At 40.3% G+C, this 15,913-nt stretch overlaps 1 protein-coding gene across 1 annotated transcript; it reads left to right on the forward strand.

Moving 5' to 3' along the window:
• The first annotated feature begins 823 nt into the window (after positions 1-823).
• Positions 824-11,382, forward strand: LOC148410367 (myosin heavy chain, fast skeletal muscle-like). The gene is made up of 39 exons (XM_088437815.1): positions 824-1,027; positions 1,661-1,804; positions 1,877-2,033; positions 2,118-2,145; positions 2,225-2,339; positions 2,425-2,517; positions 2,612-2,675; positions 2,769-2,867; positions 3,011-3,114; positions 3,209-3,347; positions 3,424-3,542; positions 3,635-3,784; positions 3,866-4,036; positions 4,108-4,414; positions 4,532-4,602; positions 4,683-4,770; positions 4,859-4,976; positions 5,053-5,176; positions 5,250-5,386; positions 5,523-5,778; positions 5,906-6,148; positions 6,224-6,400; positions 6,482-6,627; positions 6,718-6,808; positions 6,896-7,285; positions 7,372-7,498; positions 7,573-7,691; positions 7,779-7,975; positions 8,062-8,245; positions 8,323-8,488; positions 8,592-8,716; positions 8,803-9,111; positions 9,175-9,378; positions 9,476-9,601; positions 9,665-9,835; positions 9,944-10,048; positions 10,806-10,901; positions 10,979-11,110; positions 11,262-11,382. The coding sequence occupies exons 1-39, from the start codon at positions 824-826 to the stop codon at positions 11,277-11,279; spliced, it is 5,814 nt and encodes a 1,937-aa protein (XP_088293941.1). The 3' UTR covers positions 11,280-11,382.
• Positions 11,383-15,913: the final 4,531 nt, after the last annotated feature.

Raw genomic sequence — 15,913 nt, forward strand, 5'->3', positions numbered from 1 at the left:
TGTGTTTGAAGCATACTGTAGGTCTTTTTAACTACTTAGTGTATTTTTCAATACGGTTACATTTAAAAAAAATATAACAATAATAGACTTTTTTTCTGTTTGAAATGTTAACAAGCCTTGCAAAGAATAGGGTAATAACTTCACACGTGAACGTAACTGTTAAAGCAGGTGGCGTAACTTCATCCTCCATTTTTCAAATTCTAATAGCAAATGTCCCAGTCACCAATAAGGCAACGAGGATGAAAAGGTGTCATGACCAAACTAGAGTTAGCGACTCCCGCTGACCAGGCACTCCACCCTCTATAAAACTGGCTGCCCTGCCCCACTGCCCGAGCTGATAGGTTTCCAACACAGGTGAGTGTGCGGATGTGGCTTTCAATTCTCTTGACGAATGCTAATGATCAGTGATTTGAGGTCATTACAGATCCGTGCATCCAGTTTAAATGTTTTGTGATATCAAAGACATCCCAAATGACGTTTACATTATTGTATGTGAACGATTCAGCCGGATGGCGATAATAACTAAGAGTTACTTGCATGAACTATTACTTGCATGAAGAATGACACATTCCCAATGATTCTTTTATTATTTACTAGAGTGAAAGTATAATATGACTGAAAGTGTTGCTCTAATCGGGGTGGGTTTTTTTTTTTTTTTTTTTACAGCATCGAAGACTCTATTGGGCACAGTAACCTTGATTCCTTATTTTGACCGAGATCGAGGTAAAACAGCATACCAACATTAACTTCAGTAATGTATTATGTGTATGGAGTCAAAATGAGACTATTTGAATTTTTTTGCAGTCCCCAATAAAGTGCCATCATGAGCACCGATGCGGAGATGGAGCAGTATGGCGCTGCCGCCATTTACCTGCGAAAGCCAGAGAAGGAGAGGATTGAGGCGCAGACGGCTCCATTTGATGCCAAAAGCGCCTACTTTGTGGTTGATCCAGCTGAAATGTACCTGAAGTGTAAAGTCACAAAGAGGGAGGGCGGAAAAGCCACAGTTGAAGTTGACGGTGGAAAGGTAGGCAATCGATTGTAAAACATCTTCTCCTAAATTTGCAGTTCTCGTAAATTGATATAATAAGACCTTGAGATCATGACAACATGTTTATTTAATAATCTGAAACATTATTAAATAAACATGCTAAAATACATTTCAACAAAATGAAGAAGAGCCTATATTTATATGTTGAATTTTGATGCAAATAGTTTCACTTTTACTGTAAATTATTTATCAGCTTCAAATATTGGCTATTGGCCTCTTTGACTACTTAATATCAGTATCAGTCTTAAAAAAAAAAATCTTGGTTTGACTCCACCAATTAGATATTAAAATATGTTAGGCCAAAAAAAAAAGTATTGTATTTTTACTTTTTAATTTCACTCCTACATATGTTGGGATGATTTCAAAACAAAGGAAATGAAATTTTACTATTTCTGTCGTTTTGAAATCATGAAGAACTTGATTTAGTCAAAATCTATAGAGCACTTTCTACTTCTGTAAAATGTATTAAAATAAAAATCAAGATTATGAAAACCTGAAAGGTCATTCATTTAAAAATGCCTAAGGATCCCATAGCTGTCCATCACTAGTTTCAAGTTTGCACTCAGTCATGCTCCGTTTCAAGAAGACTAACAAAGTATGATTTTTCAGACCGTCACAGTGAAAGAGGATGACATCCTCCCCAGAAACCCCCCAAAGTTCGATAAAATTGAGGACATGGCCATGATGACCCATCTCAACGAACCTTGTGTCTTGTATAACCTCAAAGAGCGTTATGCATCATGGATGATCTACGTGAGTTTTCACTTTTGGCATTTAATCATCATATGAACTGACAGTGCTAAGATCTCATGTCCACTTTTGTAGACCTACTCCGGGTTGTTCTGCGTTGTCGTGAATCCCTACAAATGGCTTCCGGTGTACGACGCGACATGCGTGGCGGCATACAGAGGCAAGAAGAGAATTGAGGCGCCACCCCACATCTTCTCCATCTCTGATAACGCCTATCAGTTCATGCTCACAGGTTAGAAGCCAAGCGACTTGAATTTAGGAAACTAGAAGTCGACAACATTGACAGAAGAGTAATTGAGATTTGCTCAAATTACAGATCGTGAGAACCAGTCTGTCCTGATTACGTGAGTACAGCAAATAACGTTACACTAAATGTGTATTCATAGGAAATTGTAAATCTTCAATTTGTTTTGTCTGACTCAGTGGAGAATCCGGTGCAGGAAAGACTGTCAACACCAAGCGTGTCATCCAGTACTTTGCAACAATTGCTGCTATTGGATCCAAGAAGGCTGAACCAGCAGCAGCAGGCAAAATACAGGTGAAAGGGTGGCGACCGGAAGTAATGATTATATTGAATAGATTGGGACAAAACATTTTTGACTATTTAAAATGATCTTCCGCAGGGCTCACTTGAGGACCAAATTGTTGCAGCCAACCCTCTGCTGGAGGCTTATGGTAACGCCAAAACTGTGAGGAATGACAACTCATCTCGTTTTGTGAGTAAATGACATTGTGTTTAGTTTTGATTGACTGAATCGAAAAGCTGTTGTTGCAGCTAAAATTAAAATTATACCGGTATATACTTTGTAGGGTAAATTCATCAGAATCCACTTTGGCTCTAGTGGAAAGTTGGCCTCAGCTGATATTGAAACTTGTGAGTTCAGACTGCCGCAAATAAAAGTAAATATGCACTAAAAACTGATTAATTGAATGTTACAACACTCGTGCATTTAATTACTACCCTTAGATCTGCTGGAGAAGTCCCGTGTCACTTTCCAGCTTTCGGCTGAGAGGAGCTATCATATCTTCTATCAGCTGATGACCGGACACAAGCCTGAGCTTCTAGGTAAATTAGACAATTACACTTAAATAGAATAGAATAGAAAGTCTTTGTTGTCGTTGAGTATCTGGAAATAATATTTAAAAAAGAATAGTTCACTTGGAAGTAGTGAATTATTATTAACCTGCGGTTTTTGTAAACCTTGGCAGAGGCCCTTCTGATTACCACCAACCCATATGACTACCCAATGATCAGCCAAGGTGAAATTACCGTGAAGAGCATCAATGACGTTGAGGAGTTCATTGCAACAGATGTAAGTACGCAATTCAAAGACTATTAATGAAGTTTGCCCAATTGTTGTAACTAAAAAAAAAAAAAATTAAGTCCATTAACTAGTTACATTACAGACAGCTATTGACATCCTGGGATTCAGTGCAGAAGAGAAACTTGGCATCTACAAGCTGACTGGCGCTGTGATGCACCATGGGAACATGAAATTCAAGCAGAAGCAGCGTGAGGAGCAGGCTGAACCTGATGGCACTGAGGGTAAGTCTATCAGGAATGTATCAAGAGTTGAATAAAAACCTAATTCAAATCATTGTTAATCCACGTCTTTTGTTAGTGGCTGACAAGATTGCCTACCTGATGGGTCTGAACTCAGCAGATATGCTGAAAGCATTGTGTTACCCCAGAGTCAAAGTTGGTAATGAGATGGTGACCAAAGGTCAGACCGTCCCACAGGTAAGTTGAATAAAACTGAGCCTCCAAATGTATATACATATTGACCTTTTTTTTTTTTTTTTTTAAATTTAACCCTAATATCTGTTTTCCAGGTCAACAATGCTGTCTCTGCTCTGTGCAAGTCTGTCTATGAGAAAATGTTCTTGTGGATGGTTATCCGTATTAATGAGATGTTGGACACAAAGCAGCCTAGGCAGTTCTTTATTGGGGTGTTGGATATCGCTGGATTTGAGATCTTCGACGTGAGTTGCAGAGCATTAAAATCCGCACATACACACAAACACATCAATGGATTAATGTTGCCGTGTTTCCATATGATAAAGTTCAACAGCTTGGAGCAACTGTGCATTAACTTCACCAATGAGAAGCTGCAACAGTTCTTCAATCAACACATGTTTGTGCTGGAACAAGAGGAGTACAAAAAAGAAGGCATTGAATGGGAATTCATTGACTTCGGTATGGACTTGGCTGCCTGCATTGAGCTTATTGAAAAGGTGAGACCGATGAACATGATGATGATCTCGGCTTTGCAACAAAATGACTGACCAAGCTTTCCTCCCAACAGCCAATGGGCATCTTCTCCATCCTTGAAGAGGAGTGCATGTTCCCCAAGGCTTCTGACACAACCTTCAAGAACAAGCTTCATGATCAGCATCTTGGCAAGACCAAGGCTTTTGAGAAGCCCAAGCCCGCAAAGGGCAAGGCGGAGGCCCACTTCTCATTGGTCCACTATGCTGGTACTGTGGACTACAATATTGCTGGCTGGTTGGACAAAAACAAGGACCCACTGAATGACTCTGTGGTCCAGCTTTACCAGAAGGCAGCAAACAAACTGCTGGCTATGTTGTATGCCGCTCACGCTTCAGCTGAAGGTAAAGCTATTTGAGATATGAAGACACAAGCTTGTACAATATGTTTGGGCCTGTATTTAACCCACAATTACAGCTAAGCGAATTGTTGAGGATACACTCAGGAATTCTGATACACAGAAGCTGGCGCGAAAAAGGGCGGTGGAAAGAAGAAGGGTGGTTCCTTCCAGACTGTATCTGCTCTTTTCAGAGTATGTGTTCAATCTGAATTCAAATGTAGTACAATGATCATAGTGAAAACTGACTCACCAGCAATGTTTTTGATCCACAGGAGAATTTGGCCAAGCTGATGACCAACTTGAGGAGCACCCACCCTCACTTTGTGCGCTGCCTGATTCCCAACGAGTCAAAGACCCCAGGTTAGATGAACATGCTCTTCATCTTGGTCAATATACCTTGTAGGCATGAAGCGGCATGATGGCAAGTAATATGAATTTATGATTGCAGGTCTCATGGAGAACTTCTTGGTCATTCACCAGCTGAGGTGTAATGGTGTCCTTGAAGGTATTAGAATCTGCAGGAAGGGCTTCCCCAGCCGAATCCTCTACGGTGATTTCAAGCAGAGGTAGCTGTAAATTTGTTAAAATGTCTTACGTGGAAGAGATTAGGTGAATAAATGAAGCCCTTGCCTTGTTTTGCAGATACAAAGTATTGAATGCCAGCGTCATCCCTGAAGGTCAGTTCATTGACAACAAGAAGGCTGCAGAGAAACTGCTGGGCTCCATTGATGTGGATCACACTCAGTACAGATTTGGACACACAAAGGTGCATTTCCAGAATACAAAATACTGATGGCATGCATATGCTGTATTTGCTAATGGCTCACTTGCTGACCTAGGTGTTCTTCAAAGCTGGTCTGCTGGGTACCCTGGAGGAGATGAGGGATGAGAAACTAGCTGAGCTGGTCACAATGACTCAGGCTCTCTGCAGAGGATATGTAATGAGGAAAGAGTTTGTCAAGATGATGGAGAGGAGGTAAGACTAAATGGTTAATTACTCAAGTATTCTTGAGTACTTTACAAATAATTACATATAATTATATATTTTATATAAATGTATATTATATTAATATTCAACAGCAAAAAAATGTCAATGTGTATTTTTTTCTCAGAGAATCAATCTTCAGCATCCAATACAACCTCCGTTCCTTCATGAATGTGAAAAACTGGCCATGGCTGAAGCTGTACTTCAAGATCAAGCCTCTCCTGAAGAGTGCCGAGACGGAGAAAGAATTGCAGCAGATGAAGGAGAATTATGAAAAGATGCAATCAGACCTGGCGACAGCTCTGGGTAAAAAGAAAGAGCTAGAGGAGAAAATGGTTTCTCTGCTGCAGGAGAAGAATGACCTGCAACTGCAAATAGCAGCGGTAAATAGAAAGTGTTGAACAATGGATTCAAAGGCCTGCACAAATTGTGGCAGATACCTGGATCATACAAATATAAAATGCTAGTTATTCTGAGAAATCTGTAGGTAATTTCTTATTTTATAAATAGGAAAGCGATAATCTCTCAGATGCTGAGGAAAGGTGCGAGGGACTCATTAAGAGCAAGATCCAGCTCGAGGCCAAACTCAAAGAGACGACCGAAAGACTGGAAGATGAAGAAGAAATCAACGCTGAGTTGACAGCTAAGAAGAGGAAGCTGGAGGACGAATGCTCAGAGCTGAAGAAAGATATCGATGACTTGGAACTCACCTTGGCTAAAGTGGAGAAGGAGAAACATGCCACTGAAAACAAGGTGAGCTTCATTTTGACTGACTGAGAATAGCAAACAACAAATGGCGGAAATCATGTAATTGCATTCATATTTTAGGTGAAAAACCTGACAGAGGAGATGGCCTCACAAGATGAGACTATTGCAAAGATAACAAAGGAGAAGAAGGCGCTTCAAGAGGCTCACCAGCAAACACTGGATGATCTTCAGGCAGAAGAAGACAAAGTCAACACTCTGACCAAAGCCAAGTCCAAGCTAGAGCAGCAAGTGGATGATGTAAGAACACCATTGTGGTGATACTAAACATCCAGGTAAAAACAGATAGAATACCGTTTGAATAAAAATATAATGTGACAGCTTGAGGCCTCACTGGAGCAAGAGAAAAAGCTCCGCATGGACCTTGAGAGAGGAAAGAGGAAGCTTGAGGGTGACTTGAAACTGGCTCAAGAATCCCTCATGGATCTGGAGAATGACAAACAACAATCAGAGGAAAAACTCAAGAAGTAAGATAATCGTATATATAAGCAATCTTTGACACTGCCAGCTGCAAACAGAAACACAACCTAGCATGTATTTTGCCTTTCGACTCAAAGGAAAGACTTTGAAACCAGCCAGCTGCTCAGCAAGATTGATGATGAACAGTCTCTTGGTGCCCAGCTTCATAAGAAGATAAAGGAACTCCAGGTAAATTGTGCAAATTATTACATTTGACAAAAGAAGCTCTCGTATCATTTCAGATATTACAGTTGTTAATACTACCATCGAACCCAGGCTCGTATTGAGGAGCTGGAAGAGGAGATTGAGGCCGAGAGGGCTGCCCGGGCCAAGGTGGAGAAGCAGAGGGCCGACCTCTCCAGGGAACTGGAGGAGATCAGCGAGAGGCTGGAGGAAGCCGGTGGAGCAACATCCGCTCAGATTGAGATGAACAAGAAACGCGAGGCCGAGTTCCAGAAGCTGCGCCGTGACCTCGAAGAGTCCACCCTGCAGCACGAGGCTACGGCGGCCGCTCTTCGCAAAAAGCAGGCTGACAGCGTCTCGGAGCTGGGCGAGCAGATCGACAACCTCCAGCGTGTCAAGCAGAAGCTGGAGAAGGAGAAGAGCGAGTACAAGATGGAGATTGATGACCTCTCCAGCAACATGGAGTCTGTTGCTAAATCCAAGGCATTAATAATACACGAAAGGAAATGATTTTGATCTGAACAATACTAATACTAATATGGACACAATATTATTCTTTCTGCTGACAGAGCAACTTGGAAAAAATGTGCAGAACACTTGAAGACCAGTATGGAGAGCTCAAGACCAAATATGATGAGAATGTCCGTCAACTGAATGATATCGGTGTACAGAAGGCAAGGCTCCAAACTGAGAATGGTAAGTCAGGTGATAAAACTGTGGTGAAATTTGCAATATTATTTTTCAAATTACACTCATGATTTGTTATTCAGGTGAGATCTCTCGTCAGCTTGAAGAGAAGGAAGCCCTCGTTTCTCAGTTGACGAGGGGCAAGCAGGCTTTCACTCAACAAATCGAGGAGCTCAAGAGGCTGAATGAGGAAGAGGTCAAGGTATGAAATTAGTTAAAGTTAGTTTGTGATGCTATCCTCCTTCCGTGTCTCGTTACAACAAATTAGGTTTGATTTTGGCTTCATCAGGCCAAGAATGCCCTAGCCCATGCTGTTCAGTCAGTTCGCCATGACTGCGATTTGCTCAGAGAGCAATATGAAGAGGAGCAGGAGGCTAAAGCTGAGCTGCAGCGTGGAATGTCCAAAGCCAACTGCGAGGTGGCACAGTGGAGATCAAAATATGAGACTGATGCTATCCAGCGCACTGAGGAGCTGGAGGAGGCCAAGTAAGTCATTTTGACACCTCTCTAAAATTCGGTTGCTGATTGTGCATACATACATTAGTACCCAAAAAAAATCTTGTCCATTACAGGAAGAAGCTTGCCCAGCGTCTCCAGGAGGCCGAGGAGTCCATTGAAGCTGTGAACGCCAAGTGTGCCTCTTTGGAGAAGACCAAGCAGAGGCTGCAGGGTGAGGTGGAAGACCTCATGATTGACGTGGAACGAGCTAATGCCCTGGCTGCCAATCTTGACAAGAAGCAGAGGAACTTTGATAAGGTGAACTTGGAATCAAATTCAACGGGCTGAGTGAAATACAGTAGTTACTATTATGCTCATCACTTGAAAATTTCCAGGTCTTGGCAGAATGGAAGCAGAAGTTTGAGGAGGGCCAGGCAGAGCTGGAAGGATCCCAGAAAGAGGCCCGTTCGCTCAGCACTGAACTGTTCAAAATGAAGAACTCTTATGAGGAGGCTTTGGATCAACTGGAGACCATGAAGAGGGAGAACAAAAACCTGCAGCGTGAGTCATTCTGAATTATTTTTAATCTTTCAAAGTACAAGCAAGTATTAACTGAAATTGTCTTAAGCATGTGATTTAACATTTTGTGTTTTGTCTTTTACAGAGGAGATCTCTGATTTAACTGAACAGATTGGCGAGAGTGGAAAGAGCATCCACGAGCTGGAAAAGGCTAAGAAGACTGTTGAGACTGAGAAGTCTGAAATCCAGACAGCGCTGGAGGAGGCAGAGGTAAATGCAATGTTTTGATCTGTCAAATGTCTTGAATTGACCTGGAAGGCAACTTAAGCAAAGCTACAATTTCAATTTTTCCAAAGGGCACACTGGAGCACGAGGAGGCCAAAATTCTCCGCGTGCAGCTGGAGCTTAACCAGATCAAGGGTGAGGTTGAGAGAAAGCTGGCCGAGAAGGATGAGGAGATGGAGCAAATTAAGAGGAACAGCCAGAGAGTGATTGACTCCATGCAGAGCACTCTCGATGCTGAGGTCAGGAGCAGGAATGATGCCCTGAGAATCAAGAAGAAGATGGAGGGAGACCTGAACGAGATGGAGATTCAGCTAAGCCATGCCAACAAGCAAGCTTCTGAAGCCCAGAAACAACTGCGGAATGTCCAGGGACAGCTCAAGGTGATCTCGTCGTTATTCAATTTTAAAGGCTAAAGAAATCATTTAAAATTTGCTCTTTGCTAGGATGCCCAACTCCACCTTGATGATGCTATCAGAGGCCAGGAAGACATGAAGGAGCAGGTTGCTATGGTGGAGCGCAGAAATGGCCTCATGGTGGCTGAAATTGAAGAGCTGAGAGCCGCTCTGGAGCAAACCGAAAGAGGACGCAAAGTGGCCGAGCAGGAGCTGGTTGATGCTAGCGAGCGTGTCGGACTGCTTCACTCTCAGGTTCATGCACAGTAATTCAAACCAAAATCTGTTTCTTCAGCAGTAATACAGATAGACTTTAGGATACAAACTAAAATCAATAAAATACTCTTGACAGAATACCAGCCTTCTCAACACCAAGAAAAAGCTGGAGGCGGACTTTGTCCAGGTTCAAGGTGAAGTGGAAGATGCTGTTCAGGAAGCACGTAATGCTGAGGAGAAGGCCAAAAAGGCCATCACTGATGTGAGTCCCAACGTGCACAAATGGAAGATTACGAAATATTGATAACGATATTCTTGATTTCAGGCTGCCATGATGGCTGAAGAGCTCAAGAAGGAGCAGGACACAAGTGCTCACCTGGAGAGGATGAAGAAGAACCTGGAGGTGACTGTCAAGGACCTGCAGCATCGTCTGGATGAGGCCGAGAGCCTCGCCATGAAGGGTGGCAAAAAGCAGCTCCAGAAACTGGAGGCTCGGGTAAATGGATTTCAGAAAATGGATCTCTCTCAGAGCATCACACATCATACAATAACTGAGATCGATGTTTGTATTTCATACCAAAAACAACCATGTCTTCCATCTCAGGTGCGTGAGCTTGAAGCTGAAGTTGATGCCGAGCAGAGACGTGGAGCTGACGCGATCAAAGGTGTCCGCAAATATGAGAGGAGGGTCAAGGAACTGACCTACCAGGTATATTCTATTTCACAACAAATACTGTATGTCCTTCTGTCTGGGGCCTATATCATGATTACTTTAAACTTTACACAGTTCAATGTGTGCATAAATTCCATTTGGCGCATGAGCAATTTCATTCCTTGCGAAAGTAGAGGTGTTTGCTCCGCCTCCTTCATGCATTGTTTGAAAGCCATCCGCCCATGAAACATCTGTCTAGCTATCATCTTGGCTACTTGGTGTTGGCGCTTATACCAGCAGTGATTGGAGGGGCCCAAAACAGGCATTTTGTAGACATTACAATGAACTTGAGTTCCAATACTGTATAGGAAAAACACATATAAATAGAATTATGTACGTTGCAAACGTTGATTCTCCGGCTGTGTGCCCTCAATCACACATTTTCCCAACTTGGACATTTTCTCCAGTTAAAGTTTTATCTAACAAAAGTAAATTTACTGTTTACTTACTAAAAAATGAGAATGCCTCCTCGGCCAAGGTGGGTGTGTATTTACTCCTGCACGGGCGGTACAAAGGTGATATGGAGGCAGTTTTGGCAGTATTTGGGACTGTTGGTGTCATCACGCCTTTCGCAAGCCATTTTTATCTGATTTTTATCTGAAAAAAGAAGGAATCCATTGAAATGCATCAATAAAGGAAAATAACACTTTGGGGGTGCTTAGGGCAAGAAAGTAGGAAAAAGTTGAATTTCCATAATATTGGCCCTTTATGTTTACAAATCCAAAACGTATCAGTACATATTTTGTCTCTATAGACTGAAGAGGACAAGAAGAACATGACCAGACTTCAGGATCTGGTGGATAAATTGCAGCTCAAAGTCAAGTCTTACAAGAGGCAGTCTGAAGAGGCTGTGAGTAGATTTAAAATGACATATGTTTCATACTAGCTAAAATTACTTCTTCAATTCTAACTCTAACTCTTCCATAGGAGGAGCAGGCCAACACTCACATGTCCAGGTTCAGGAAGGTCCAGCATGAGCTGGAGGAGGCTCAGGAGCGTGCTGACATTGCTGAGTCTCAGGTCAACAAGATGAGGGCTAAGAGCCGGGATGTTGGAAAGGTATTATGACAAAACTCACTCGTTTTTAAACCACAGTAGACCAAAGGTTGGAATACAAGATTTAATTTTGAGAGACTAATGGCTCATAACAGAATTAGTGAACTAAATAGAAAGTTAATTTTTCTTCTTGTGTTTTTTTTTTTTTTCCTAGTCTGACGCCGCTGAGTAAGGGACAAGCTTTGGACAACATTCAACACATTTCATATAATATGAAGTAGCTGTTGAAATGTCTTCCTGCATTGCTTTTACTCAATAAAATGTATTCTATCCCATTACTCAGCCTCGTGTTCTCGTTACAGCTTTTCAAATAGCAGCTTTGAAGCTTCAGTATTAACGTTTCATTACGTGCGTGTTGTGAAGTTCCCTAAGCAAAAGAAAAGGCGGTTGGTGAGAAAGCAGTAAATTGAGTTTATTAATGCACACATTATTAAATTACACAATTACAATATACATAGAAAAGTAAAAGCCAGAACTACCATATTTTCCGCACTATAAGGCGCACCTAAAGACCTTAATTTTTTTTAAAAGCCAATGGTGCGCCTTATATATGGATCAACATTGAGATTGGGATTCGTCGATGGGGAATGAACTGTTAACGCAAGCTTTACCTGTTTCTTTTGTGAGTTTACAGTTGAACAAGTTTGGCCATATTGACATTGATTTATTATGTTATTGAGAGTTTAGACTTATTATTTGAGTTATTATTGTTATTACTTGGAGTATTACTATATTGTGATTGAAAGATTTTTAAAATATGTCATTAATTGAGGGTGTGCTTTATAATCCGGTGCACCTTATATATGGAAAAAGTTTTAATATATGTCATTAATTGAGGGTGCACCTTATAATCTGGTGCGCCTTATAGTGCGGAAAATACGGTACTTAAATATGACTGCATGTGAGTAAACAGGCAAGAACTCAAATTCCATTTATTTTTGTTAATGTTCCTAATTTGGGTTTCTCACGTTTCTCCAAAACATAACAAAAAATTTTAAAAAAACATATCAAGTGTAAGACTATCACAACTGATAATAAACTAATAGTCTTTGGAACTCTCAATTACAGACGCTGCGCAGCTGTCCAAGTGAGAACCTCAGAAACCAAACAAAAATAAAAACAGCTCAAGTGTTAGCCTGACTATGACTAGCACTAATAAACTCTGCTTGTCTTTGCAACTCTCTCTCTTTGCACTTGTGCTGACTGATACAAATGTGAAACTTGGAAACTTAACCTGCAGCTATTCAACGACACAAACGGTCAGCTGAACACACCATTTTGCACCTTGTTAGACTCAACTTTCACCTCTCGAGGCCAATTAACTGCCACCCACTGAGTCAAACATGAACAGCTGATGCGATACTCATGACATATTTGCGTCTGCCGCATACTGAAGCAAGACATGGATACTTAAAGAAATATACTTCTTGAATGAGTCGCTATATGTAAACTATTCAATCTATTATAGCTGTTGGCAGCAGTCCAAAGGCTTTAAAATGCCTTTCTAATAAACAAAATCAACATGCCACAAATAAAATGTGGTATATATTCCCTACAGCTCCTCTTTTACAATGTCACTCTTAAATGACATACAGATGATGTGTGTCACTAAAATGAGTGAACAATGCTTTCTTGTTATGTATAAATGGATGAATACTGTAAAATAATTGTTGAATAATGCATTCAACTAAATAAACGAGGCTTCAAACTTCCCTGGTACATCCTTAGTCAAAACTTCCACTTTGAATACATTCACACTTGCAATTTAATCCACCGGAAATCTACTAGTTTACAGTAGTTCATATAGTTTAAAGGGGCCGTAACATGAAAAGACTTTTTGGAGCTTTTAACCATGTTCCAATGTTGATTTCTCACCCTAAACACTCATAAAGTATTATATTCCTTCATTGATGCATTTCTAAGCATTCCTTGCTTGTTCTGAATTCTCACACCGGCCCCACCTGTGCAGACGAAAACGGCTTAAAGTTCGCTTATGATGACAGGAGTGAGACAGGCGCAATCTGCATCGACTGTTTTTTAATGCACACTACTCAATATTACTTTACCTTGTCAGACCAGAAAGACACTTGCAATATAGTGTTCAATAAATGCATTTTAATACTACGATTAATTCCCTTTAAAATATTATCTAGTTCATAGATAGCTCAGAAATCAACAAAATTATAGCAATTTGAATGTTGCCAAGCTGAGATCGCTTGTTCGGAGAAAAACGCCTTTAAACTAAGGCATATTCATCTTTCAATAGTGGCTACTATTAATCCCTCATCTTCATACATTTTGATAAACCTTTGGCTGTTAAAAAAATGCAATTTCAGGACCTTGAGGAGATTGTTTTCGTAGAAATCCCAAAAAGGACATCTCTGGTAAATATTCTTATTTTTAAATTAACCCCTGCAACATTTGCCTATATTTGTGACAACAAAAATGGAGATTTTATGTTTTGGAAAAATGTAGCCAATCAAAATTCTTAAAAATAGATAAATAAATAATTTTTTAAAAATTGTTTAAATGGAGATGAACTGTATCGAACTGATGCTTGAAAAAGATTCCAAATGTAAAAATAATTTACCGTACTGGCAGGGCAGGGATCAGATAAGACTGGACTCCAGCAATCTGACAGAGCGACATAAATGAAGTTGGGGTTAAAGGTTAATGAACATGACCACGAACACATCAGACAAAACGTTTCCGTATGAAGCCCTCGGAAGAAAAAGTTCGGACCCTTTATTTACATTCCAATCTGTCATTCTGTTGGTTAAACCTCACGAATACAGAACATATGTTGTGTAATCTAACCCTCTGTAAGCATTAACAATCTTGTCTTACCTGCTAATTTTCACTTAAAGGAGCAATGCCATGGCACAATTCATCACAGATGCTTGCTTTTCATCGCTACACTTTAAGATTGAATACCGCTGACAAGTTAAGTGTCACAGTCCATCATTTTAGGACTGCTTTGCAAATGATACTTGTTGTGGAATGACAATGGGTCTAATATAAGCTCAGAAGTATTGCAGAAATGTTAAGTACCCTTCCTCTCTGATACTGCTTGTTTGCCTTACAAGCTTTAACTAGCCCACAGATGACAGCATAAATGTACAGGAATTTTTTTAACCGCTTAAGAGAAACCATTACTCAACATCATTAGTCAGACCATATCTGAAACCAAAAAGTTGTTGTATAGATTGATAAGTTACTGGTGAAAACATACTGTACGCATTTCCTAAAATAGTGATTGGTCTTATTGACCCCAATAATTTGCCTCCTTTTCCGAAAGGAAATAACACACACACACAATATTAAATGATATTAGCAGGTATCCAGTTCAGTTCTGTAAATTCAACATATGGCTTTGCTTTCATTGATTCATTTTAGAGGTAAGCTTCTCAAATGCCAGCTAAACCAAGCGATCTTTTCTTTTTAACGGTCAGAAAATCTATTTCTCATATAATAAAATGCATTGTTCTGCTTATCCAGCCAGCCCAGTAAAAATGTATTTCTGATTGACATAGATGTCAATGTGCCAGCCCAGCAAAAATGTCTATAGCCCTCAGTGGCAGTGAATGAGTTAAATTGCTTCAATAACCATCATTTGTAGTGCAATTTTACAGCACATTTATTGAACCTTTTATAACTCAATGACATATTTAGACATTAAAGCCAGCTTTGTGCATCTCCTTAGGACTCCCCATGGACAAAAAGGTAAGGACTTTGGTAGTGGCAAGGGGAAGTGTATTATCCATAAAAGTCCAATTGTTAACCACAAGTTTATAGATATCCATGTAAAATTAGTTTTCACTTACTTAAGCTGTGATTCACACAAGGGCCGAAAGTGACCCCATGACCTTAGCTGAGATGCAATAAATTACTTAGATTGTTGGTGGCAGAGAACTAGCTATACTTCATTCTAGATAACTGATTTGACATTTTAACAATCACTTTGTCAAAAGAAGAGATAATGTGTTAATGTGTTTTAATACCGTGACAGGAACAGTACATTTTATTTTAAAATTATAAAGTAATTTGTTGCTAATTTGTGTAATATAGTGACCCTTTTGCAACATTTTGCACACTTTTTTTGTTGTTAATTTTACACAGATGCTATTGGTTACGAATGAGACAATTTTCCAGCAGACGAGTCAGACATAAAACAGATGATGTTATAGAATTTACTGTACCTTCTGGAGTTGCTGAATAAAATACAAACATAGTTCTAAAGTTTATTAAATCAGATGTGGATGGCGCAGTACTCTGTCTTAAGGTTTTTTTTTTGGTTGTTTATTTTTCGTACTAAAATGATTTGAGCTGGTTAGGGGGTACTTAAAAAAAGGGCTGTGAAGCGCTGGTCTAAAGGATATCAGAGAGAACTTAGCTACCTCTGTTCTTTTAAAGTGTGACAGACTCCTCCTCTACGGACATTTTGGAGGTGTTTTATTTTCGTTCAAGGGCTTGATGTGGGGGGGGGGGGGGGGGTGTCCTGTATGGGGGGCTCTTAAAAAGGACCTGCAGACACAAGGACATACCAAAGATAGAAAATAATTTCCATAATCCATTCAGACGAGTAAAATCAAGTAGCGATAAAATCTGGTTTTACAGCCATTTTCTGAAAACAGAAATAAAAAAGTTGACAAGATGTCTCTATTTGAGGTCCTTTGTGACTCTATATTTAACTTGACAAACTGAAGAGGGACGAGTTCAATAGTGACGCCAGCGTGACCCGGGGCGCAACATTTTGGCAGCGCTCTGAACAATGGGCCACGTGTTGGCGGCTGAAGTCAAGGTGAC

The sequence above is a fragment of the Hippichthys cyanospilos genome, chromosome 16 (genome assembly GCF_059441005.1).
Source record: "Hippichthys cyanospilos isolate Australia breed blue-spotted pipefish chromosome 16, RoL_Hcya_1.0, whole genome shotgun sequence".
Taxonomy (NCBI): Eukaryota; Metazoa; Chordata; class Actinopteri; order Syngnathiformes; family Syngnathidae; genus Hippichthys; species Hippichthys cyanospilos.

Bases quoted from the DNA above. Each gene is read 5' to 3' on its own strand.
- LOC148410367 (XM_088437815.1), top strand. From the start codon at position 824: ATGAGCACCGATGCGGAGATGGAGCAGTATGGCGCTGCCGCCATTTAC. The intron at 10,049-10,805 runs GTATATTCTATT...TTGTCTCTATAG, and splicing joins TCAAGGAACTGACCTACCAG to ACTGAAGAGGACAAGAAGAA. The intron at 10,902-10,978 runs GTGAGTAGATTT...ACTCTTCCATAG, and splicing joins AGAGGCAGTCTGAAGAGGCT to GAGGAGCAGGCCAACACTCA.